The sequence below is a fragment of the Mus musculus genome, chromosome 6 (genome assembly GCF_000001635.26).
Source record: "Mus musculus strain C57BL/6J chromosome 6, GRCm38.p6 C57BL/6J".
NCBI classification, from domain to species: domain Eukaryota; kingdom Metazoa; phylum Chordata; class Mammalia; order Rodentia; family Muridae; genus Mus; species Mus musculus.
The window spans coordinates 72,538,282-72,562,983 of NC_000072.6; the positions used below are offsets into that span (position 1 = coordinate 72,538,282).

At 49.3% G+C, this 24,702-nt stretch overlaps 1 protein-coding gene across 5 annotated transcripts; it reads left to right on the forward strand.

The window, feature by feature from the left end:
- Positions 1 to 24,702, forward strand: Capg (capping protein (actin filament), gelsolin-like). Of its 5 annotated transcripts, NM_001271415.1 has the most exons (11): positions 6,256 to 6,385; positions 6,508 to 6,596; positions 16,992 to 17,027; positions 17,196 to 17,368; positions 17,470 to 17,624; positions 17,804 to 17,971; positions 19,430 to 19,579; positions 19,884 to 19,976; positions 20,458 to 20,590; positions 22,747 to 22,835; positions 24,529 to 24,702. In NM_001271415.1, the coding sequence occupies exons 3-11, from the start codon at positions 17,005 to 17,007 to the stop codon at positions 24,592 to 24,594; spliced, it is 1,050 nt and encodes a 349-aa protein (NP_001258344.1). In that variant the 5' UTR covers positions 6,256 to 6,385; positions 6,508 to 6,596; positions 16,992 to 17,004; the 3' UTR covers positions 24,595 to 24,702. The 5 variants fall into 5 exon arrangements, with proteins under 5 accessions (XP_017176859.1, NP_031625.2, NP_001258344.1 ...); XM_017321370.1 differs by lacking the exons at positions 6,256 to 6,385; positions 6,508 to 6,596 and adding an exon at positions 1 to 58 and having other exon boundaries at positions 24,529 to 24,700; NM_007599.4 differs by lacking the exons at positions 6,256 to 6,385; positions 6,508 to 6,596 and adding an exon at positions 6,110 to 6,185.

A 24,702-nucleotide genomic window follows, 5' to 3' on the forward strand; every position in this document is an offset into this window, starting at 1 on the left:
AAGTGGGGGCCTCAGCGCAGCTCATCCCACCTAGCTCGGTTTGCACTGAAGGGTTTGGGTAAGTCCCTTCTTCAGCACCTCAGAGGCTCTCTGGGCAACCTGGGAAGTTAGGACAAGAGTTGTGACACTTGTGTTGTGGGCAGAGGCTTTTGAAAGTGTGGACGCTTAGATCACAGTGTCTTGGTTATTGCCTCCACCCCCACCCCCACGTAGGCTCTCATCTAGGGTCAGGACCTCAAATCTCTGGGACCCACAATCAGGGGACAAGGAGAACCCAGACCTTTCCTGGGCTTCTCCAGAGACTCACAAGCCATACAGAGGCCCTAATAAGCTCAGCCCCGACTCAAGGTCTGGGCTGCTCCTCTCCCCTGTACAAGGAGTTAGACCGGGTAATGGAATCGGAATCAAGGAGGCGCAATGTGTGCCTACTGTGGGCACCCACCACCGCCGCACCAGCAGCCTTTACTCGGCTGCCAGGCGCCCCTCCCCACAAGGAACGCACTACACCTGCCAGACTCCACTTCCGGAGGAAAAGATCAGACTCTAGGCCCCACCTAGCGTCCTGCTGCCTGCTGGGATTTGTAGTTTGGTGGGAGCAGGACTGGCGCCTGTGATACGTGGGTGTGTGCTTATATTAGTCTGTCTCTGACTTCGCCCTGGAGGGCCCTCTGAACCTGTGCGTTGACTATGACAGCTTAGGTCACGTCCTGCAGCCCATTGCTTGCTGGGGCTTGTAGTTCACAGGTTTTCTCCCTGGGTACCGGTGGGGTCCAGTCGTGGCCTTCCCAAGGTTCCTGTTTGTGACCAATGGGTAAACTGGAGGACCCGACTCTGGGTGGAAGAAGCCCTAGGAGGGGCATTTTTCCGGCACTGTCCAGCCTTTCTCCAGTAAGGCCTTATCCTGAAGGCCCGGCCTGGCAAAAATGAACTAGGTCAAGGCTCTGGGTCTGTCTGTTCTGTGCTTAATGGTATCCTGAAATAATGAAGTCTTGCCCAGGATGGGTTGTACACACACGTCCATTATCTTATAGGATTTTTTGATAAATATTAACTTCACGAATTTGTTAACTACTTTTCCAAGAAATTGGCGAGACATACCTTGCTCTTGAAGAACCATCCTGCCCGCATCTTAGGCTTAAAAGCTCTCTTATAGTAAACACAAACTAGGTTCACTCCTGTTCATAATTAACCCTCTTTTTCTCAAGGATTGGACTAGGCCCCACCTGTAACCTTAACTTCAACTGGCTCTGTTATAACTACAAATGCCTGTTTCAGGAATGACAATCATGTCTTTGTTACAAAAAGTTAATAACCATCTTGCAGCCCTTCCTTTGTTTCAAAATGATTGTTACAGCTATCTGTTGTCACTGACCACCTTGTAATTATGTCTTTGTTTCCTGAGGTCGTTAGAACTAACTTCTTATGCTTATGTTCTATTCCTGTAACCTCGTCTATTTTGCCTACTCCCTACCCCTGAGCTATAAAAACTTGCCTTCCTCACATCCAGTGCTAACCTTTTAAACCCAGCCCTAGGGGGAAGGCAGTCTGTATGCACGAATTTAAAAAGCTTGCTGTAATTAATTACTTGCATTAATTTGGCCACAATGGTTTGGGTTGGTGGTTGAATCTTTGAGATTAACACTCTGTATATTTGCATGTTTGTGTGTGTGTGTGTGTGTGTGTGTGTGTGTGTGTGTCTGTGTAGTATAGGCATTTGAAGGTCAGAGGTCCATCTTAATGTCTTCCTCTTTGGCTTTCTACCTTTTCAGGTGTGAGCTCATTACTTCAGCTAGACTCCTGTGTCCTCCCCAGTGCTAGGATGATAGACACTCACTGGCACCAGCTTTTTTTTTTTTTTTTTTTAGACTTACTTATTTTATTTTATGTATATACACTGTAGCTATCTTCAGACACACCAGAAAAGGGCATTAGATCTCATTACAGATGTTTGTGAGCCACCATGTGGTTGCTGGGAATTGAACTCAGGACCTCTGGAAGAGCAGTCAGTGCCCTTAACCGCTGAGCCAGCTCTCCAGCCCCTGGCAGCAGCTTTTTACGTGAGTGCTGGGGATTGAACTCAGGTCCTCTTGCTTCTGCAGTAAGCACTTTACCGACTGAACTGTAGCTCCCACAGTTTGCTTTCTCAGATCCGCCAGCGATACAGCTAATATCACGAGGCTTTTTAATCTCTAGTCCGTCCATCTGTCCGTCCACCTCTAAGTCTCCGGAGCATCTCCTGCTTCTGATTCTTCTCCCAGCATCCCTCTCTCTGCCGGGAAGATCTGCCTTCCACATCCTGCCCAGCTATTGGCCATCAGCTCTTTATACCAGATACAACCAGATGCAGTTCTAGATTATCTTAAGCGGGTAAGGAAGGAGGAGTACTTACAAAATATGAGGTGGGCGAGGGGCCACAGAAATAAAATACCAAGATCCTGCCAGCATTTAGCTCTCTGCTGGTACAGAATTAACAATTGAATATACAAAGATACACCGTCACACAATGTACCCCAACAACCAAATAAATGGGTTTGTGTGGGGTGAGGATATTTAATAAACTGTAAATGATAGAGTATGTGAGATGTTCCCATCAAAATCAGAGCCTGATGCGTGTGGGGGTCCTGGGTTGCCTAGAGGTTGCTCGGTACAGTGTTTGGAAAGAGGTGTGCATACTCTCTTCAGGTCTCCCGATTCTGAGTACACTGAGAGAAGGGTGTGTGCATAGCCCAAACCACACAGAATCCTCATTTGCTGAATTATTCCCTAGGCTTGGCTCATCCTCATCCCCAGCGACGGGATGACTTACTCTGCACGGTGCCTCTGATTGGAGTCAGAGGAGCAAGGAGCAGCTAAACTAGGCCTTCACCTCACTGATGGGGAACTAAGGCTCAGACAGGACCACATGTCAGGCTGGGTGGAGTCGCTTGTGTTTGTAATCCTAGCACTTCAGAGGCTGAGTCAGGAGGATTACAGTGAGTTTGAACTCTGTCTGGGCTACAGTATGACACCTTGTCTCAAAAGAAAAACAGGGGACCTGGGTTCAAGTCCCAGCACCTAGTGGCAGCTCACAACTGCCTGCAGCTCCAATCTTTGGGACTCTGATGCCCTCTTCTGGCCTCTGCAGGCACCAGGCACACATGTGGTGCACAGATAGGTGCATAAAAAACACCTATCCACATAAAACAACAAATTTAAAAAGAACAACAAACAAAGATTCTGGATTGGTGGTCCCTGGCTGTAATCCCAGCATGTAGGAGACTAAGGCAGAGCATCAAGAATTCTAAGCCAACCTGGGTTATATGACATTGCCTCAAAAAGGACAGTAAGAGAGGCGTGTGTGGAGATGGCTCAGTGGGTAAACTGCTTGTTGCACAAACCTGAAAGCGTGATTTAGACTTCTACCAATCATGGAATAGCAAGGTTTGCAGCCCACATTTGTAATTTTAAAGTCGGGTGAAGAGGTGGAGGCTGATGGCTTCTTGCTGGCCAGCCGGTTTAGCTGAAACAGAGCTCCAGGTTCTATAGGATACCTTGTCTCAAAAAATAAGGTAGAGGCTGGAGAGATGGCACAGTGGGTAGAAGGATTTGTTATTCTTGCAGAGGACCTGCGTTCAGGTTCCAACACCCACATCTGGGCTCACACCCTTCTGTAACTCCAGTTCCAGGGGACCTGTTGTCGTCTCCTGACCTTTTTAAGCACTAGGTATGTATCTGCTACTCAGACGTACATGCAGGCAAAGCACTCATATACATAAAATGAGTAAAGTCCAATTTTGAAAATAAGTCGAAGCTGGGCAATGAGGGTGTGTGCCTTTAGTCCCAGCATTTGGGAGGCAGAGGCAGGAGAAGCTCTGTGAGCTTAAGACCAGCCTGGTCTACAGAGTGGTTTCCAGGACAGCCAGGGCTACACAGAGAAACACAGGAGGGAGGGAGGGAGGGAGGGAGGGAGGGAGGGAAAGAGAGAGAGAGAGAGAGAGAGAGAGAGAGGGTAGAGAGAATAGAGGAAGACATCTGACATTGACCTTTGGCCTCCATGCACACATGCCCACACATCTGCGTGTACATGAACATGTGTACGTTCACAACATACATATAAACATATTTTTACACTCTAAGTAAAAACCAAAATGTATTCTCCCAAAATACGTAGAGAGCAGACTGGGCATGATGATGGTTCATTCCTGTAACCCCAGCACGGGAGGCAGAGACAAGAGGGCCGCTGCAAGTTCCATAGCAAGACCTTGGATCAAAAGAGAAAAAACCCAAAGGGTCTGCGGAGATGGCTCAGGGGCGGACGTGCCAGCTCAGTCTGGGTCTTGGCATATTCTCTTTGTCATGTTGAGAGAGAGTGAGAGAGAGAGAGAGACCCAAAAACAACAGCAAATTAACCCCCAAGACTTCTTCCACAGCCCCTCAGGGTCACTGTCTCTCAGCTAGAAGAGTTAGGGTCTCTGTCCTTGCTTTACAAGGGAGCAAACTGTCTCAGTGATTACTCGGTGGGGTACTCCTATAACTATGACACAGGAGTTTGACCTTCATCCTTAAGGCATTCGGTAAACATTTTTTTGCGTGTTGATCTTGCTTAGCATACATAGATCACAAAGCCAGAGCTATATACACTGGGCATAAACTGGGCATAGTGATACTCGCCTGCAATCCCAGCACTCTGGAGGCGAGAGAGGAAGATCAGAAGGGCAAGGTCATCTAAGGCTACATAGGGAGTTTGGGTCAGCCTGTGCCACACAGGAACTTGTCTTAAAAATTGGATTTTTTTTTTCATTGTCATTCCCTCCTAAGTGCTGGGTGCTGGAGTTATAAGGAAGACTTGTTATTGTCCCTGAGCCACATGTCCCTGAGCCAACAGTGTGGTTGGTGAGGGAGACACACACACACAAAAACCCCACTCCCATGACAGAATTTTCTGTTTGGTCTCTTGGTAGGAATGTGGGTTACACTGGTGCTGCGTCTGTCAAAACTAGAAAACGAAGTTGGGTGTAGTGGTACACGCTCGTAACTCAGGGAGCAGAGGCAGGCAGAGCTCTGTAAGTTCGCTGCTGTCCTACATAGAACACTCCAGGCAGATCCAGTGAAACCTTGTCTCATAAAAAAAAGGGGGGGGGGCTGGCACTGAGCCATCTTGCCAGCGGAATGCTACCGAGCTGCCCAGCTGCCCAGGAACAAAGTCAGGGTGTAAATTCTTTCAGAAGCAGTCAGTGGACCTCAGAGAATTGAATTCTGCTTGGACTTTGCAAAGCTGCTTCTCAAAAGACAAAGCGGCTTTGTGGACTGAGTCCTGAGTGGGTTTGTGTGCTAAGGTCGGGCCCCAGCGGAGACAGTGGTGCAGACACTGGCTGGTCTGTTTGGTTTTGAATTAGAGGAGGGTAGAAGGGTGCATTGATGCAGGTCAGGCCAGCCTGGATTACATTCCTGGCTCTCTTCTGGTCCTCCCTGAGAATTCATCTAAGTAGGAATAATGGTGCCGGATGAGGGTGGAAGATCATGACTGTTAAAAATTACACGTATTTATTTACTTGTGTGTGTGTGTGTGTGTGTGTGTGTGTGATCCGAATGCGGGATTACAAGCAAGTACTGGCCAGCACGTGTGGTGCTGGGAATCAAACCCTGCAGCTTCCTGCACGCTAGAAAACACTCCACTGAGCTGCATCCCTAGCCAGAGATCACATCGAAGGCACAAAGTACTAACTAGCCCTCCTTTAGTCCCAGCACTCGGGAGGCAGAGACGGGAGGATCTCTGTGAGTTCGAGGCCAGACTGGTCTACAGAGCAAGTTCCAGGCTCCAAGACAAAACACAGAGAAAACCTGTCTCAAAAACAAAAACAAAACAAAAGAAAGATAAAAGAAGGCACCATGTACTAAGTGGGTGCTCCAAGGAACAGCAAAGGTTGGCACCGTGATGGAGACCAAGAATCCATGGGTTGTATGGGAGGTGGAAGCTGCCTTGCTGTCCTCAGCCCGTTTTCCCATAGTATAGGGAACCTTAGCTTTACCGGCCCTGGGGTCCCTACAAGGCTCCCAGTGCTAGGTCTCTGGAGCAGCAAAGGGAAGGGAACGCCCCAGTCAGCCCCTGCCACTTGGCCCTTTTGGGTGACTCACTTCTCCGAGGGGGTGGAGGCGTGGTCTCCAGCAAAACAACTTTGTCCAGAGCCAGGAACCCCCGAGAGCAAGTAAGTCGCGTTCCAAGGGTTCTCCATGGCCCAGGGATCTTACTTTAACTCTGCGGGTTCCGAGGCGCCCGGCTCCCTGTCTCCCCACACCTTCCAGGCTCCTAGAGGAGAAAACTGTACTGGTGTTTTGATCGTAGAAGAGACCAGGCAAAGCACTTTCCCATTCTCTCGAGGGACGAACTTGAAGCAGGGAGTTGGCGGTAGGGCAGAACGGAAGCGTGGTGGGGGTGGGGAAACCAACCTGAATCTTAAAAAGAAACAAGTTCCTCATTTCTCTTTATAACTTTTTGTTGGCTTTCTTTTGAAACGGTGTCTTACGTAGCCCAGACTTCTTTAAATTCACTACGTAGCCAAAGGCGACATCAAACCTGTGATTCTCCAGCCTCCATCTTTCAAGTGCTAGGATTACAGGTGTGCACCGCAGCAGCGCTTAGATTACCCACACTCAGCAAGCCTTTCCTCTCCCCCTCTCTACCCCCCCTTCCTCCCTCCCTTCCTCTCCTCCCTCCCTCTCCTGTGTATTTTGTGTGTCTGAGTGTGGGTTTCTGCAAGTAGAGGCCAGAACAGCATCAGATGCCTTGGAGCTGGACTGATAGAGGTTTGAGTGATTTGATGTGAGTTCTGGGGACTGAAATTAGGTCCTCTGGAAAAGCTGTGAGTTCTCTTAACCACACTGAACCATCGCTCCAGTCCCAGCAATTTATTATTATTATTATTATTATTATTATTATTATTATTATTATTATTATTATTATTCCCTTGGTAATAGGACCCTCAAATGTAGTGAACAATGGTTTTCATTCATCTTTGTTCCCTGGTGTGTACATAGGTCCCCAACCTAAGGGCCACCCAGGTTCTGCCCTGATGCAGCTAGGACCCAAGGATCTGAGTAGTCACAGAAGGAGGGGGGAGGGGATCCCTGGTTTTAACTCTCTTCCCTGGCGGCCTACCGTGACGCTTGGGAAGGAATGGGGATTGCTCTAGCATACGCTGGGCCTTTTACCAGGGCCCCTAGTTAGTCATCTCAGCAGCGTTCACAGTCACTGCTGACATGAATGGCAGACTAAAGAAAGGAGAAACAGTCCATCAGATGGCTCAGCTGGTATAGACACTTGCCACCAAAGCCCAAAGACCTGCATCTGGTTCCCAGGACCCACGTGATAGAAGGAGAGAACCAACTCCTGTAATTTGTCCTCAAGCCTGGTGTGCACATGCCACGCCTCCTCCAGAATAAGTAAATGTAATTTTTAAAGAAGAATTCCTATTTACCTAACAGTCCTTATCTGCTCATTCCCTGTAACATCTTGTTACATTTAGCTGTGTGCCCAGCTTACAGATTGGACACAAGGAGGCTCCGGGGAGTTGAATCACTGGCCTGAGAAACCTCGGCTAGTAAGCAGTAAGTCTACTTCCACTCACACGCTGTGTGTAGCCAAGGATAGGTTTGAATTTTTGGTCTTCTTGCCTCTACCACCAAGTGCTGGGACTGTAGGCCTGCCCCACCATTGCAGCTTTACAGTCTCTTCTCCCACCATGTCAGACTCAGGTCTTCAGGCTTGGAAGTAGTGTCTTTACTGGCAGAGCCATCTTCCTGGTCTTCTTTGTTTTTATTCCATGCTGTGATCCATCTCAGGGCTTCATGATGTTATGTGAACAGTCTATTAACTGATATATATATATATATATATATATGTATATATATATATATATCCCCAGTCCTGAAAGCCAACTCGGTCTCTCTCTGACTGCCCTGGAACTTGCTCTGTAGACCAGTCTGGCCTTGAACTCATAGAGTTCCACTTGCCGATGCCTTCCCAGTGTTGGGATTAAAGCCGCCGCCCCCCCCCCCCCGTCCAGCTAAGACCAACCTGTAACCTTTCTCTCTCTTTAAGCTCTCTACCAAGTCTGTGGTTCTGTCAGGGACAAGGCTTTGCTGACATCTTAGCTCAGACTACCCTGGTGTCAAGACTGTCGTTTGACCATAGAAACACTTGGATGCCAGCTAAAAGCTGTGTTTTATTGTTTTGTTTATTATTTATTTAATGTGTCTGGGTGTTTTGTCTGCATGTATGAATGTATGTACACAGTGTGTGTGCTTGGTACTTGAGGTGACCAGAAGAGAGCATTAGATTCCCTGGGACTGGAGTTACAAACAGTTGGGAGCCTCCGTGAGGGTGCTGGTGATGGAGCCTGAGTCTCTGAAAGAGCACCCACTGCTCTTAACCATGGAGCCATCACTCCAGCCCCACAAACTGTTTACAGAGAACATTTCCTTTTTTTTAAGTTTTACTTATTCATCATATGTGGGTGGTTGTCACAGCACATGTGGCAGCCAGAGGACAACTTTCTTTCTAAATCTCTTTTGATTTATTTTGAAAGGTGTGTGTGTGTGTGTATGTGTGTGTGTGTGTGTGTGTTATAAAACACCATGCTCAAAAGCAACTTGGAGAAGAAAGGGTTTATTTCATTTTACACTTCCAGGTAACAGTTCACCACTGAGAGAAGTCAGGGCAGGAGCCTGGAGGCAGGAGCTGATGCAGACGCCATGGAGGAGGGCTCCTTACTGGCTTGTTTCTCGTGGCTTGCTCAGTCTGCTTTCTTTTAACATCCAGGACCACCTTGCTCAAGGATGGCACTGCCCACAGTAAGCTGGGCCCTCCCATGTTGCTCAGTAATCAAGGTGATGACCCACAGACGTGCCTATAGGCCAGTCCTACAGAGACATTTTCTCAATTAGAAAACCCTCTTCCCAGATATGTCTAGATTTGTGTCAGGTTGACAAAACTCAATAGTGTAGTGTAATTTATCTGTATATTCAAATGTGAGTGCAGTGCTCTCTGTGGCCAGAAGAGGGAGTCAGACCCTTAGAGTTGGAGTTGCAGGCCATTGTGAGGTGCCAGATGTGGCTTCTGGGCACCAGACTCCAGTCTTCTGGAAGAGCAGCAGTTGTTCTTGACCTCTGAGCTGTATCTACCATTTCAGGGGACATCTTTCAGGAACCATTTTGTCCTTTTATTATAGGTTCTGAGGATCGAACTGTGGCCATCATTGCAGAGCAAGCATTTTTACTCACTGAACCGTCCCAGTGACTGCATTTAATGTTGAGAAAACAGTTAATTCTCTCTCTCATGGTATTTTAGCACACAGAACACATTTATCTAGAAGGCATGGGGGTGTACACTGTAATCCCAGTCCTCAGATGGAGGCAGGAGGATCACACATTTGAGGCTAGCTTGAGTTATGTCTTCAGGCTCAGTCTCAAATGAGCAAGCAAATACCAACTCCCCATATCCACTCTGTGCTCTGTTTTCTCCAGGCTTTCCCCTAGCAGCCTCCGAGATAGGTTAGGCTGGTCTGATGGTTGGATAATTAGCAAGCTTGCTTCGGTGCTACCTGGGCCAGGGCCATGACTCTGAACACTAAACTCTATGGCTTAGTGGACTTATGGATCTGACTGTTGACTAACATTCTTCCAGGATGGGCCTGTCAGGGTCCCTGGACATTGAGTCACCCAACTGTAGCTGCTCCTTAGGTGCAAATATTCCTGAACCTCTCAACCTGTGAGTCATGAATCATTTGGCAAAGTTTTATCTCTAAAGTATTTACATTACGAGTTATAACAGTAGCAAATGACAGTTATGAAGTAGAAGGAAGATAATGTTATGGTTGGGGGGGTCACCACAACATGAGGAACTGTATTGCGGGGTCACACATTAGGGAGGTTGAGAACTGCTGACCTAGGGATTAGGAGGGAATAAGAGCCTCCTTGACTGAGCGTCCTGTTTTCTATGTGACTTCGGGCTGTGCCCCAGGGTAAGGCTTTCCTGGGGCCAGCAAGTTAGATCAGACTGATTCTATATTATGGTCCTGTGACTGTGCGAAGGGAGCGGCTGTTGCTTTGGGTTGAGCTTGAAACCATATGCCCTCTGTCCTGGAACTCAAGAGATCCACCTGCCTCTGCCTCCCGAGTGCTGGGATTAAAGGCAAGAGCCACCATGCCTAGCTAAGGGGCATAGAGAGACTTCATGTTTCAAGACACCTTGTGTGGTGCCTCATTACATGTAAATCACTAGTGTTCAGGAAGCAGAGGCAGGATTCTCATAGCATTGAAGCCAATCTGGGCTACAGATTTAGTTTCATAGCAGCCTGGGTGCCAAAGTGAGACGCTGTCTCAGTAAAACAACCAAACAACAGTTGGTCACGATGGTGCACTTTTGTGATCCCAGCATCCGGGAATCAGAAGGGTCAAGTGTTCAAGACCAGTTTGAGCTGCCTTTAGAGGCTAGCCTGACTACATGAGAGCTTGTCTCGAAAACAAAACACCAAAATGAACACACATACACACACACACACACACACACACAGAGAGAGAATGTGTCAGGGCCTCAAACACTCTCTTGGAACTTTGCTTCAAAAACAGACTGGTTTACAGAGAGATTTCCAGGACAGCCAAGGCTACACAGAGAAACCCCGTCTTGAAAAACCAAAAGGAGAAAGAGGAGAAGGAAGGAGGAAGGAGAGGAAGAGGGAGGAGGGGAAGGGGAATGGAGGAGGAGGAAGAGGAGGAGGGAGAAGGAGTAGGTCATCATCACATGTACTCAGGGCAATGAGACAACTAGTCAGGGGGAGGAGGAAAAAGTAGTGTAGGGCCAGTGACCCAACCCAGGAAAAGTGACTAACCAGCCACAGCAGGGCCTGAGCAGACTCAGGCCTCTGCCGGGGCTAGTGAGTGGAATGGGACTTTCCTTGCTGGTCTGACTCTTTAAATTGTTCAGAATCTGCCTTGCCCGAGGCCGCTGTGATGAGACCTAGTCAGGCTTTAACCTCCCAGTGACCATGTCTGAGAAATAGCAGCCTTCCATCCGCATGGCCCAGCCTTGGAGCTGGCTTTCCTGAGCCCTTAGACTTCTGAGTACTGAGCCTCCCCATGGGTGGGGCAGGTGGGTGGGGCAGCCCAGTGGCGAAGAGGGAAGTTAGAAGCTAGCTATCGAGGGGCAAGCTGAGACGAGTTTGAGAAGAAAAGGCCCGTGGAGAGGTAAAACTGGGAAGGGCTCTGTAGAGAAGGGACTAGGACTCTCATGAGTGGGTAGGTGAGGGCTGGCTGCTAGGGTCCGGGAACAGGTGGGAACGGTGTCCCCAGGCGTAAGTCAGCTCAGGTCATTAGCTGTAGTTTTGCAGCTGCAGAGTCTTGAGTGGGTGTGGGTGGGATGTGTTCTAGCTGCTGGGGAGGAGCTGAAGGGTCTGGGCTCATCCTGGTCTGTAGGAGGTGGTGTCAGACCTGAGAGATCCCCAGAAGCCATCAACCTGTCGGGAGGTGAATTCAGATCTGGTGGTGTCTGTCCCCAAGATAGCACTATCCTGGGCCCAGACAACTGGAAGGAAGGGAACTGAGAAGGAACAAGGTAGGTTCAGCTACTTGAGGGACAGTCAGCCAGCCCCCAGTTAGAGGGTTGGCTGGGGACCAGTGTGGAGAGAGATGAAGGTAGAATCTGGGGGTGTGGGGAGCGGGATCTGCTTTGGCCTGTCCTGGGGGTTCAGAGCCACTGCTGTTCCCACTTCTAAGAGACATTGGCCACAGTCAGAAAGTCCTGGGCTTCTTGAATTGGCCCTCTATTTCCTCCCTAGGGCCGCTATTTCAGCTCACACTAACGGGGCGGATATGGTCTTTGAGGGGAAGTGACCTGTTGTGAGTCAGGGTCCAAGAGGGCAAAAATAGCCCCAGTTTTCCTCAGTACTGGGCCACTGATGCACATTGATAGGATCAAGCATTTTGTTGGAGGTAGGAGTGGACTCCACTTCTAAGCCCCCAGTGTGTCCTTAAAAGGTATTCTAGCCAGAGTTAGCCAGCAGGGCACACATCCTCCCCCCCACTGCTCACGACAGTCAGATGGGCCTCGTTGCCCTCTGGCTTTCTGCTTCAAGGCTGCTCCAGGCCTTGCCTGGATGTCGAGATCCTAAGCAATCCCGTTGGTTTTCATCTAGTCCAGTCATTGGATCTCAGCAAGTTAGGACAATCAGACACTTTTCCGGGCACAGTCAGGTGTGTCCAAAGGTCCATAGGCAAACTCAGCTTCCTGCTCCAAAGGTGCTTTCATGTCTCGGGGAGAAAGCCAGCCCCTAAAACTCATCACATTGTGGCACAATGGGGGAAAACGGAGTCCTCAGCAGAGGTGGCCAGCTGTGATGTAGCTCAGTGGTAGAGCATTTTCCAGCTGTGCCCTGTGGCCCTGGGTCTGGTTCCCGGCATGCTTCCCGTTCCCAGTGAAAGACACAGAGGCTGCCTGTGAGGTGGTGAGTTTCCCACCACCAGAAGCATTCAAGAGGAGGATGGCGAAGTGAGCCACAGAAGAGGGCTCGTTCGTGTGCGCTAAGGACTATCTAAGCACTAAAGCCTCTTCTAATGCCGGTCTGTGATTATGTGACGGTCTGATGGGGAGGAAGTTGGTCTGTGGTTTCTTTGGGTATGATGGCTCCCCACTTCCTGAACCTTCTAGGTAGGCCATAAGGCATGGACTACTCCTCATGCTGAGCCCCCCCCCCCCAACAGATCTTGAAGGAATGGAAGTGAATAATAGACTCTGTCATGAATGCTTGTGATAGGGTAGCAGGTGTGCCTTGCTGTTGTTAGCACAAGAAGGTGGCCAGATGTGCTCTAAACCTGCAAGCAGAGGATGATGTGACAATGGGGCTGGGAAAACTCCCACAGGAGCTAAGCCTACCGAGCGGTCGTTTATCCCACAGACAGCTAGGGTTGACGTGTGCCCACAGGGATGGAGGGGCTGTGACACGTACATTGTGGGAGCTTGAGGAGCGGTAGGAACAGGTCACAGGGCTGAAACGAGGAGACAGGAATGGAAGACCCTTCCCCAGGAAAGCCTGACCAGAGCAGGACCTCGAGCTGACGGGAGGGCAGCCGCAGCCCCTATCAGAACCTGGAGCTTCTCTCAGGCTCTGCTACCCAGCCTCTGTCTATGCAGCCTGGTTTTAGCTCAGCTCAGTGTCCCCCATGCACCCCACTCAATTCCTTGGGAGCTGGAATTGAACTTGGAACTCATGCATGCTAGGCAAGCATTGTGCCCCCGAGATCTGTCCCTCGCCCTCTTTCTACTTTTTGTCTTGAGATTGGCCACATTATATTGCACAGGCCTTGAACACACTCAGCATCTGAGGCTGGCCTTGAATGTCTGATAAGTATCTCAGGTTATCAATTAATGGGGATTATATATAGGTTTACACCAGCCTGCCTAGCTTTGTCAGGGGTGTTAAAAGCCTTCCTCTCCACACAGTTGCAGTGCACCAGGTGTTAGACCAAGCTGCTCCCCATAGACCTCACTGCACTAAGGATCACTTTGAACAGCTATTCAGTACACTTGCAGCCTGTGGAGGCAGTTTCTCCAGGCCTTTGTATGCAGTGGTTCTGTTGAAGAATAACTTAGGGGCTGGGGATGTAGCTGACAGTAGAGTTTACCCAGACCTGAATTTGATCTCTAGCTTTGCATAAACCAAACCTGCTGGTAATCCAACATGGGGAAGGGGGCGAAGGCAGGAGGATCAGAAGTTTAAGGTATCCTTGGTTACCTAGTGAATTCAAGGCCTGCTTAAGGCTACAAGAGACCCTGTGCTGAAAGAAAAAGAAATAAAGGGAGAAAAACTTACTCCTTGATACTTGATAAAGAAGGCTTTAACAGGACAGTCACTAAAGTATAGGGACCACAGTACCGGGGCCTTGCAGTGTGCGAGAAAGACTAGTCTTAAGACCCAAAGTAGTGCGAGAAAACAAGACTTAAATCGTCTAGAGCTAGCTGAGGGTCAGTGCATGGAAAATTACTAAAAGGAAGTGCCAGGGGGGTGGGAGGTTCTGTCAAACTAACCTAACAGGATTCTTGCTGAAGATAGTCAGGATGATCAGATGGGGGAGGGGGGGGATGGTGCAGGCTGAGGAACCAGATCTGAATAAAGGAGGATGATGGGTTAGGGATTATGGGGATTTGCAGCTGAACTGATTTTTTTCAAGAATCTTTGGCAGAAACTGGATTTGACAAGGGGGTACACAGAAACGTCTAGAAGGTTCAGATGGAGTGATGGAGTTTAACCCACCATGGCGTGTGTATGTGTGTGTGCTCGTACCATGGTGTGCACACAGTTAATTAACATCCGAGCCCTGCAGTGACTTGGAGCGGAGGAGGACATATGGTTTTGAGTTCCGGCCTAATTTCTTACTTGGTAACCCAGAACTGAAAGCAGTAAAGCCGTGGGCTCAGTCTGTCTCTGTCTCTTCCTGTGCTTGGGTTTGGGGCTGACTATTCATCAGTTCCTGAGTCACAGGCTGGGCTGCCCATAGCGGGGTGTGTGGGGTGTGTGTGTGTGGGGGGGCACACCCCACGAAGTTCCCTCCCTGCGGGAAGTGTCACGCCTTCCTCTCTTTGGGAGGTTGGTCCTGGGAAGGAAATGGGTGATTCCCCGGCTTCATCTTTCCCCAGGGCTCTGCCTCCTGCTGTTCCCTACGCAGACTCCGCCCTCGGCACGACCCCGCTCTTCCGGTCCTCCGGAGCGGTCTGTAGGAGCCGCTTCGTACTTGTGTGGGAAACTTGCACGCTGAATTAAATGCTGACGACATATGCTCTCTGCCTTTTAAGCCTTAAAACAAACAACAAAACAAAACAGAACAAAACCGGCCTGAGACATGGCTCAGCGTACAGTAAGGGAGCGCTTGTAGCTAATTAAGGGGGACCGACTGCGTTTGCAGTCCCCCCCCCCCAACTCACTGGTCACATTCATTTACATATTTATTACTTTAGTGTGTGTACATGTACACTCAAGCACACATGTGCATGTACCACAGTACATATGTGGATGTCAAAAAAGAAGCCAGCTCCCGACAGGAACAAATAAAAGGAAGGGCGAAGTTGTTATGATCGCATTTTTCTGGAGTTATAAAACAAGGCTGGTACATCTAACAGAACGACATGACAGCTTTCCTGTGCTTTCTCCCTTACTACAACTTCTTTTACCTGAGAAATATTTTCTCTTGCTTTACAAAACAAAGGTGGCATTTGTCATTCTGGAACTGGAGGATGCTGGGAACATCAAGGGATAGGTACTGCCAGATGAGAGCAGTTCCCCTGGGAGAGAGCTGGCTGGGAAGGAGAGCATCTTATGAGGGTTTTGTTTTTAGTAGACTTAAAGAATACAAAATTCTGCTTAAGGCCCCCATCCCCCTTCTCTCTTCCTCTTCCTAGCTAGCCTGGAATACACTACGAAGACTAGGCTGGCCTTGAGTAGGCAGAAAGCCACCTCCCTCTGCTTCTGAGTGCTGGGGTTAAAGGCTCTAGTTCTCTCTCTTCACAGGGTCCCAGGCTGGCATCAGTTTCTCTCTCTCTCTCTCTCTCTCTCTCTCTCTCTCTCTCTCTCTCTCTTAAAGAATTTATTTATTTATTTTATGTATATAACAAGTACACTGTAGCTGTCTTCAGACACACCAGAAAAGGGCATTGGATCCCATTGCAGAAGGCTGGGAGCCACCATGTGGTTGCTGGGAATTGAACGCAGGACCTTTGGAAGAGCAGTCAGTGTTCTTAACCATTGAGCCATCTCTCCAGCCCCAAGATTTTTTTAAAAAAGAAATATTAAACATACAATCTTTGTTTGTATGGGTGTATATCTGGGTATATGTGGATGCTTATGCACGTGGGTAAACGTGGGGGGTGTGAGGACCTCCTTGTGGGGACTGTTTCCTCCCTTCACCTTTACTGGGTTCTGGGGATCAAACTCAGTTTATCAGACTGATGCAGCAAGCACCTTTGTCTGCAGAGCTGTGCCACTCGAGCCTTGTTTTCTTTTCTTTCTTTCTTTCTTTCTTTCTTTCTTTCTTTCTTTGTTTCTTTCTTTCTTTCTTTTAAAGAATATTTATTTATTTTATATGAGTATACTGTAGCTGTCTTCAAATACACCAGAAGAAGACATCTGATTCCATAACAGATGGCTAGGAGCCACCATGTGGTTGCTGGGGTTTGACCTTAGAACCTCTGGAAGAGCAGTCAGTGCTCTTTTTTTTTGTTGTTGTTATTTTAAAATTTATTTATTATTATACATAAGTACACTGTAGCTGACACCAGAAGAGGGTGTCAGATCTCATTACGGGTTATCATGGTTGTAAACCACCATGTGGTTGCTGGGATTTGAACTCAGGACCTTCGGAAGAGAAGTCAGTGCTCTTACATGCTGAGCCATCTCTCCAACCCCTTGTTTTTCTTCCTCCCTTCCTCTCTCCCTCCCTCCCTCTCTCCTTCCCTCCCTTCCTTCTTCTTCTTTTAAGACAGGGTATCTTATAGCCCAGGATGTCTTTGAATTCACTATGTAGCCAAGGATAGCCTTGAGTTTCTGATCCCCCTGCTTCGGCCCCTCGAATGCCGGTATGGCAGGTGTGCACGTCTATGCCAGACATTTAGTGTTGCTTTAAGACAGGGTTTCACGTAACCCAGGCTAGCCTGTAGGGTGAATGTCCCTGAGCTTCTGTGCCTTGTGCCCCCACCTCCCAAGTGCTGGGGGGCTACCACTGTGTGTGCTGTCATAAGCGGCCTGTTCCTTTCCTTTGGGTGGATTCTGAGGACTCGAACTCTGGCCTCACACTTGCCATGCAAGGGCTTTCCCCAGAGAGTATCACCTGAGCTGTGGGTCATCCTTAGCTTCTTAGAGACGGTGAGGACAAGCAAAGGCTACATAAACTCTGGACCACCCAGAAGTGTCCCCAGATCCCTGGAGCATCGTTGTCATGATGCTTGGGACAATCATAGTTTCTCTTTTCAGGTCTGCAAACAGCATGTACACACCCATCCCTCAGAGGTAAGCAGTGTGCCTCACCTTGGCTCTCCTCCCATCTCTACTTCCAAGGGCTGCTCCTCCCTCCTCCCTGTTCTCACTATACCCAGACCTCAGTCTCCAGGCCTGCTCAAGTCTCTGCGCTTGAGCCCACTCCTCATGAGGTCTGCTACCAACCATCTCTTCCCCCAGTGGCTCTCCATTCCCGGCCTCAGTCCAAGACCCAGGCCTACACATATGGCGTGTGGAGAAGCTGAAGCCGGTGCCCATAGCACGAGAGAGCCATGGCATCTTTTTCTCTGGGGACTCCTACCTAGTGCTTCACAATGGCCCAGAGGAGGCTTCCCATCTGCACCTGTGGATAGGTAAAGGGGTTGGGATGGTGTCTGTGTGGGTTTAGCTAAGGCAGGGATGGAGGCTGCCGTGGATTTCAGGGACCTTGCCTCTCGCCTCCTGTTCACCTTAGGCCAGCAGTCCTCCCGGGATGAGCAGGGGGCCTGTGCAGTGCTGGCTGTGCATCTCAACACCCTGCTGGGGGAGCGGCCAGTGCAGCACCGTGAGGTTCAAGGCAATGAGTCTGACCTCTTCATGAGCTACTTCCCACGAGGCCTCAAGTACCGGGTGAGACGCACCTCCGAGTCCTCATTCCCTTGGCTTCTCTCCCAACCAACTTTTGTCCCATGGGAAGCCTGGGCACACGTGGAGATCTGTCTCTACCTTCTTGTGTCTCCCAGAGCAATGAGTGGCAGAGGGCTCAGGGTTGCCTAGGAGGCCACTCAGCCCGGTTTTTTGGGTTGCAGGAAGGTGGTGTAGAGTCGGCATTTCACAAGACAACCTCGGGCGCCACCCCAGCAGCCATCAGGAAGCTCTACCAGGTTAAGGGGAAGAAGAACATCCGTGCGACCGAGAGGGCTCTGAGTTGGGACAGCTTCAACACTGGGGACTGCTTCATCCTGGACCTGGGTCAGGTTGGTGTGGCTGGGAGGCTGGGGAGGAAGAGCTGAGGTGTTCTGGGGACCAAGCCCATCCACAAGAAGACATCTCCATCCAGTGAGCCCTTAGGGATGCCCAGGGCTTATTTCCCAGCCACTCATAGACAGTGCTATCCTCAGATGCTCCAGCCTCATAGATACAGTGGTCTCATACCTGTACATAACTGGTGTGCTTCCTCCTGTGCAGTTTCAGGCATGTCCAACCTGTGGCCCTTGGCCATAGGTAGCCCAGCGTATATTTTATATAAATGTGACTCAACAGAAAGCTTTAAACTCTTAAAAAACATGTTAAGGTTTTCTTTAATTTTTTTATTTATTAATAATTTAATTAAATTGTTTATTAATTTTATATATAAGTACACTGTAGCTGTTTTCAGACATACCAGAAGAGGGCATCAGATCTCATTACAGATGATTGTGAACTACCACGTGGTTGCTGGGATTTGAACTCTGGACCTTCGGAAGAGCAGTCAGTGCTCTTAACTGCTGAGCCATTTCTCCAGCCTCCTATTTTTTTTGAAAAAAAATTTTTTTTGTAATTTGATTATATTTTTAAAAATTATGTAGCCGGGCGGTGGTGGCGCATGCCTTTAATCTCAGCACTTGGGAGGCAGAGGCAGGCAGATTTCTGAGTTCGAGGCCAGCCTGGTCTACAAAGTGAGTGCCAGGACAGCCAGGGCTACACAGAGAAACCCTGTCTCGAAAAAACAAAACAAAACAAACAAACAAACAAAAAAATATGTATTGTTTGAGTCTGGGGAGGGGGAGGGGAAAAACATGTGACTGCAGATACCAGCAGAGCCTGGAAGAGGGGCACCAGAGTTGGAGTTATAAGCAGTTGTGAACTGCCTATTGTGGGTGCTCAGAACAGAACTCAGGTCCTCTTAGAAGAGCAGTGTGTACTCTTGACCACTGAGTCACCTCTGTAGTAACCTCAGGACATAATTTATAAACAAGATAAAAACGGTAAAATATATGGTGGTCGGTGATGTGGAGGAAAACCACGTGATGCAGAGACAGCACTAGGGTAAGAAGCACTCTAAGGTTTTTTTTTTTTTTCTTTATGCGTACATGGGTACCACATATGTGCCCAGTGCCCTTGAAATTCAGAAGATGGCATTGCATCCCCTGAAAGTGGAGCTGTAGGCAGTTGTGGGCCACTTTGTGGGTACTGAGAATTGAACCTTGGAATTTTTTTTGAGACACAGACAGACAGGCAGAGACTGAAACTTGTGTAGCCCTGGCTGTTCTGGAACCCATTCTGTAGACCAGGTCTCAAATACACAGACATCTATCTGCGTCTGTGTCTTGAGTGCCGAGGTCAAGCCTGTGCCATCACTCACGGCATAGTTTCCCTGCCTGTGGGGACAGTTTCTCAGTGGTGGGCAGGACAGAGGCAGCTGGTTGTGATGAGCCTGTCTGGCTTCTCTGCAGAACATCTTTGCCTGGTGTGGTGGAAAGTCCAACATCCTTGAGCGCAACAAGGCGAGGGACCTGGCCCTGGCCATCAGGGACAGCGAGCGGCAGGGCAAGGCCCAGGTGGAAATCATCACTGATGGAGAGGAGCCAGCCGAGATGATTCAGGTTGGGGATCTTGGGGTGGGCAGCTGGGAGATGCTGTTTGGATGTGGTCAGGAGAGACAGCGATAAGCTGGGAGCATGAAGATGGCTGACAGAGGATTGGCAGGGGTGGGGGTATCTGGGTTCCTACTCAGCCCTAGCTCATGGGGTACCTTTGTGTTCTGGGGATGTGTTCTCAGGGCAAGAGGCTGTCGGGTAGGTGGGCTGGGCCCATTGCTTTTCCCAGTGCAGAACACAGGTGGCCCTGCATGTGGTGACTTGGAAAATTGGGGTGCAGAAGCCCCAGTAATCCTGCCTGGCTCTTCAGGTTCTGGGCCCCAAGCCTGCTCTGAAGGAGGGTAACCCCGAGGAAGACATTACAGCTGACCAGACCAACGCCCAGGCTGCAGCCCTGTATAAGGTAGGCACTACAGGCCTGCTGGGGATTGGCCTGGTGTGAGATCCTGCACAGAGCATCTGCAGGTGGCCAGGGTACAGAGCTGAAGGGAAGAGGCTGTGGGAAGGCTGGGCCAGGGCTCAGGTAGGTTTGTGGGGACTGGAGGAGAGATGGTGGGAAGGACGCCCTCTGAGAAAGAGAATGGTATTCACTTCCAGCCCCTGGTGAAGGTCAGATGCTAATTCTAAGATTGTCTTGATTTGAACCGGTGCAGTTACTTGTAAAGTGGAATTCACTTCTTCCCCTAGGGGTTTGTGGCCTTTGGACTGCAGTGATAGACAAGAGAGAGTCTTTCTGGAGCTTGATTTTTTTTGTAGGGGTGGGGTGGGAGGGCTCTTCCTGCCTGTTTCTCAGAACTGTTGGTAGAGACAACTGGGTAACCCATGATTCCAGGTGAGGACTGAATTGTGTCTGTGTCACACTGGGAACTGTCTTTCCTCTCCAGGTCTCTGATGCCACTGGACAGATGAATCTGACCAAGGTGGCTGACTCCAGCCCTTTTGCCTCTGAACTGCTAATTCCAGATGACTGCTTTGTTCTGGACAACGGGCTGTGTGGCAAAATCTACATCTGGAAGGGTATGTATGGCTCCTCTGTGTGAGCCTGAGGGCACCGCAGCTGCTCTGAACCCAGCGGGCTCAGCCATCTCTGAAAACCTCAGCCCATCTCTATCTCAGAACTTCAAGGGCCTGTTTAGTATACGGCTGGGCCCATCCCAGACATTCAGATTCATCTGGTCTGGCTTGGAGCCTGACCACCTGTATATTTAACATGTTCCCAGGGCTTGCCTGAGGGGCGTTGAGAACTCTTGGCCCATGTCCAGGCCTTCAGGGCTCTGCAGTGCCTGATCTTGAGGTTCTTTATTAACTATAATAGAATTAAATAGAATTTAAATAGATGGTCTTAGTAGGCACTTTATACAGTATGCAGTACACTTGCAGGCCGTGGTTTTCCAAGAAATTGTGTCTGCTAGAAGAAGAAAGGTTGCCTGTGTGCAGGAGTCTGGATGCTTGCTTTGACCATAGAAATCTGGAGACAGCATGACCCCGGGAGCTTGCTTGCTTTTGCCGGTTCCCAGGAAGGTCTGGGCTGTCCGTTCCTTCAGCTGAGGTTCTGGGTTTGGATTTTTTGTTGTTTTGTTTAGATTTACTTTAGTTTTTACTTTTGTGTTTCTGCACATGTGCTCTCTTTCACACATGTTTGTGGATACCAAGGGCCAGAGGGGAGCAGAAGTTAAAAAGCAGTTTTGAGCCTCCTGATGGACCAGCTCTAGGAACTCAACTCTGGTCTTCTTCTTCTTCTTCTTCTTCTCCTTCTTCTTTTTAAGGATTTATTTTATTTATGAGTACACTGTAGCTGTTTCCAGACACACCAGAAGAGGGCATCAGATCCCTTTACAGATGGTTGTGAGCCACCATGTGGTTGCTGGGAATTGAACTTAGGACCTTCTGAAGAGCAGTTGGTTCTCTTAACCACTGAGCCAACTCTCCAGCCCTGAGCTCTGGTTCTTCACAAGAGCAGCAAGTGCTGTCAACCACTGAGCCAAGGTCTCATGTAGCCCAGGCTGGCCTCTGACTTCTGTAGCCAAGGATGACTGAATTCTTGATCTAGGAAGGAGGCATGCACTACGATGCCTGCTTTTCTCTGGTGCTGGGGATGGATGGAACCCAGGGCATGCTAGACAAGTGCTCTATCACCAGCTACATCCCAACAGACGCTTGGTAGCTCACAGGTAGTTAAAGTGTTCACTTTTAACACTGGCCAGAGAACCAGCCACCACCATGCCTGGCTCTGTTTCCTTGTGAAAATGCCTCAACTTGAAGTGTTCCAGTGACTGCCAGTGTAACTGGGTGGATTCTGTGTGCTCTTTAGTTCTAGGAGCATCTTGTTAGCAAGCATGTTAGCTTTTGGCCTTGTGCAAGTCCGTCCACCTCTAGAAGAAACTGCATTCTGTGTTCTCTTTAGTTTCACACAAAAGGTCTGGTAACAGGACAGTGTTCTCTGCCACACTGTTCACACACAAAAGGTGAGGGGCTCCAGGGAAGGGAGGCCCGGGCTCTAGAGTTTCTTTTTGATTTTTTATGTGTACTTATGTGTGTGTATCTTGCATGCATGTCTGAACCATATGTGTACAGTGTCCTCAGAAGCCAGCAGACGGCATTGGATCCTTTAGAACTGGAATTACAGGCGGCTGTGAGTGCTGTGTGGGTGCTGGGGATCGAACTCAGGGCCTCTGAGCCATTGCCCCAGCCCTCTGGCCTTCCAGTGTGATGTCTAGGTGGAAGTTCTTCCTTCCTAAAAGATGGCTTGATCAGAGCTAGGAGAGTCTGCTGATACAGGAGAAAAGTTTTTATTTTGTCTATTTATTTATTAATTTACTTAATCTTAGCTTAGAGCTGCCACCTTTCTGGGGAAAGTATTAGGTGGCTGATTTCATACCCCAGAGACTCCCTCAACATTCTTGGGGACTCCGGGTTCATTTGTTTTAAAAACTGTCAGGTGTTCTGGGACCCTTTAAGTTTCCTCAAGAGAAATGGGATGGAGCCTAGAGTACGCGCCCACCCCCCACCCCCCCCAGTGCCTCGTGCGGCCCAGGCTCCCTGTGTATCTGAAGATGAGCTTGCAGGTGGTTTTCTGTGGTGCTAGGGCAGAACACAGAGCTTCAGGAATGTTGGGCAGGCCTTCTGCGGTCAGCCCCACCCACTCTCTTCTCATTTTGAAATCTGTGTTCCAGGGAGAAAAGCTAATGAGAAAGAGCGGCAGGCAGCCCTCCAAGTGGCTGATGGCTTCATCTCTCGAATGAGGTATTCCCCAAACACTCAGGTGAGGACGGGACCATTTCCCCCACCTCCTCCAGGGAGGACCCTTCTTCCTGTGACTTCCAACTCCCAGACTGGACAAGAGCAGGACAGCTCAGGAATTGGGAGCAGACCGGCTTACCTTCAGACCTGTTAGGTGGAAAGGCCTTTTCAGTCTTTTAGCATTAAACAACAACAACAACCTCAAAACTTGTTTCCAAAGAGACTCCCGGGAGCCTGCAGGACAGCATGTCACTCGGTGGCTGGCTATCCTCAGCATGGTGGCTGCACGAGCCATTCTCCTTCTGCCTCTCTGTCCCAGGGTCTCATGTAGCCCAGGCTTGGCCTCTCTGTATAGCCAGGGATGGTCTTGAACTTCTGCTCTTCTTGCCTGTACTTCCCAGTTATTAGGACTCTAAGTGTGTGTCACCTCATCTGGTTTCCCCGGTGCTGGGAATTGAACCCAGGGCATCCTCAGCTCTCCCTCCCCCCCCTTTTTTTTAAATTTATATTGCAGACATACATATGCAATACATTTGTTTGTTTGTTTATTATATGTAAGTACACTATAGCTGTCTTCAGACACTCCAGAAGACGGCATCAGATTTCGTTACTGATGGTTGTGAGCCACCATGTGGTTGCTGGGATTTGAACTCAGGACCTTTGGAAGAGCAGTTGGCGCTCTTAACTGCTGAGCCATCTCACCAGCCCCACCTTCCCCTTTTTTGAGACAGTGTCTCCCCCTGTTGCCCAGATTAGCTTAGAATTCACTATGCATAGCCTGGCTGGCCTTGAACTCACAGCAGTTCTCCTGTCTCAAGCATCTCAAGTGCTGAGATCATAGGTGTGAATCCCAGGAGTCAGTTCTGGGAAAGACGATGTCTACTGGGTGGCATCTGCCAGACTGAGGGCCCCATCCTTGAAGCTGTGTCTCCTGTCTTCTCAGAACAGGCCTACACTGCTTGCCTCCTCTTACCTGGTGCTACAAGGGCTCTTGTCTTCTTGAATGAAAGAATTCAGTCAAGACACAGACAGTCTGAGCAAAAGTTTATTTAGTAAATTCAAGCAAAGGAACACTGCAAAGAGAGATTGGTGTGCATCCAATCCCCCCTCCGCCCCCGCCCCCCCCCCCCCCGTGATGGGGAGCTCTCTCTGGGTTCTGCACTGTGGATGTTGAAGACAATTTTATAAAATATTTGTGAGGTGGGTGGTATGTTTATGGGGTAAAGTGGTCTTTTTCTCTCCTAAATCACGATAGGCCAGATAGCCCTTTAGAGGATTTTCCCCCCCATAATCCTCTAGGAAAACCCACAAAAGTGTGTGTGTGTGTGTGTGTGTGTGTGTGTGTGTGTGTGTGTGTGTGTGTGAGTGTGGTGGGGTATCCAAAAACCACAGTACAAGTGATATTAGTGAGCACAGGTCACTTGAAGATGCAGACCCTTTGGCTGATGGAACACACGAGGGAAAATGCCCTAGCACCGTACGTAGTCTCTGGTGTAGCAGGGCAACCTAACTACAGGGCATGACAAGAATCCTGAGTCACAGAGGAGCATTCTCTCAGGAGACAAAGCTGGCAGCGCAGCTGCAGTGTCTCTCGGTTAGGTTACATCTGATCTCAGTCCTTGCTGCCTACCCCTGTCATTGGTGTCCTTTGCCCCTCCCACTTCCTCAGAAGTAGAGGTGGGCAGCCTGTGAGCCCAGCTTTTCTCCCACTGCAGGTGGAGATACTGCCCCAGGGCCGAGAGAGTCCCATCTTCAAGCAATTCTTCAAGAACTGGAAGTGAGGGTGGGTGTCCCCCATCTCTGCTCTCCTGCCTCCCACCCCTGCCTGCTGGGTCAGCACTGAGGTGCCCTCTGGATGCTCAATAAAGGACACATTCCATTCCCTGCTC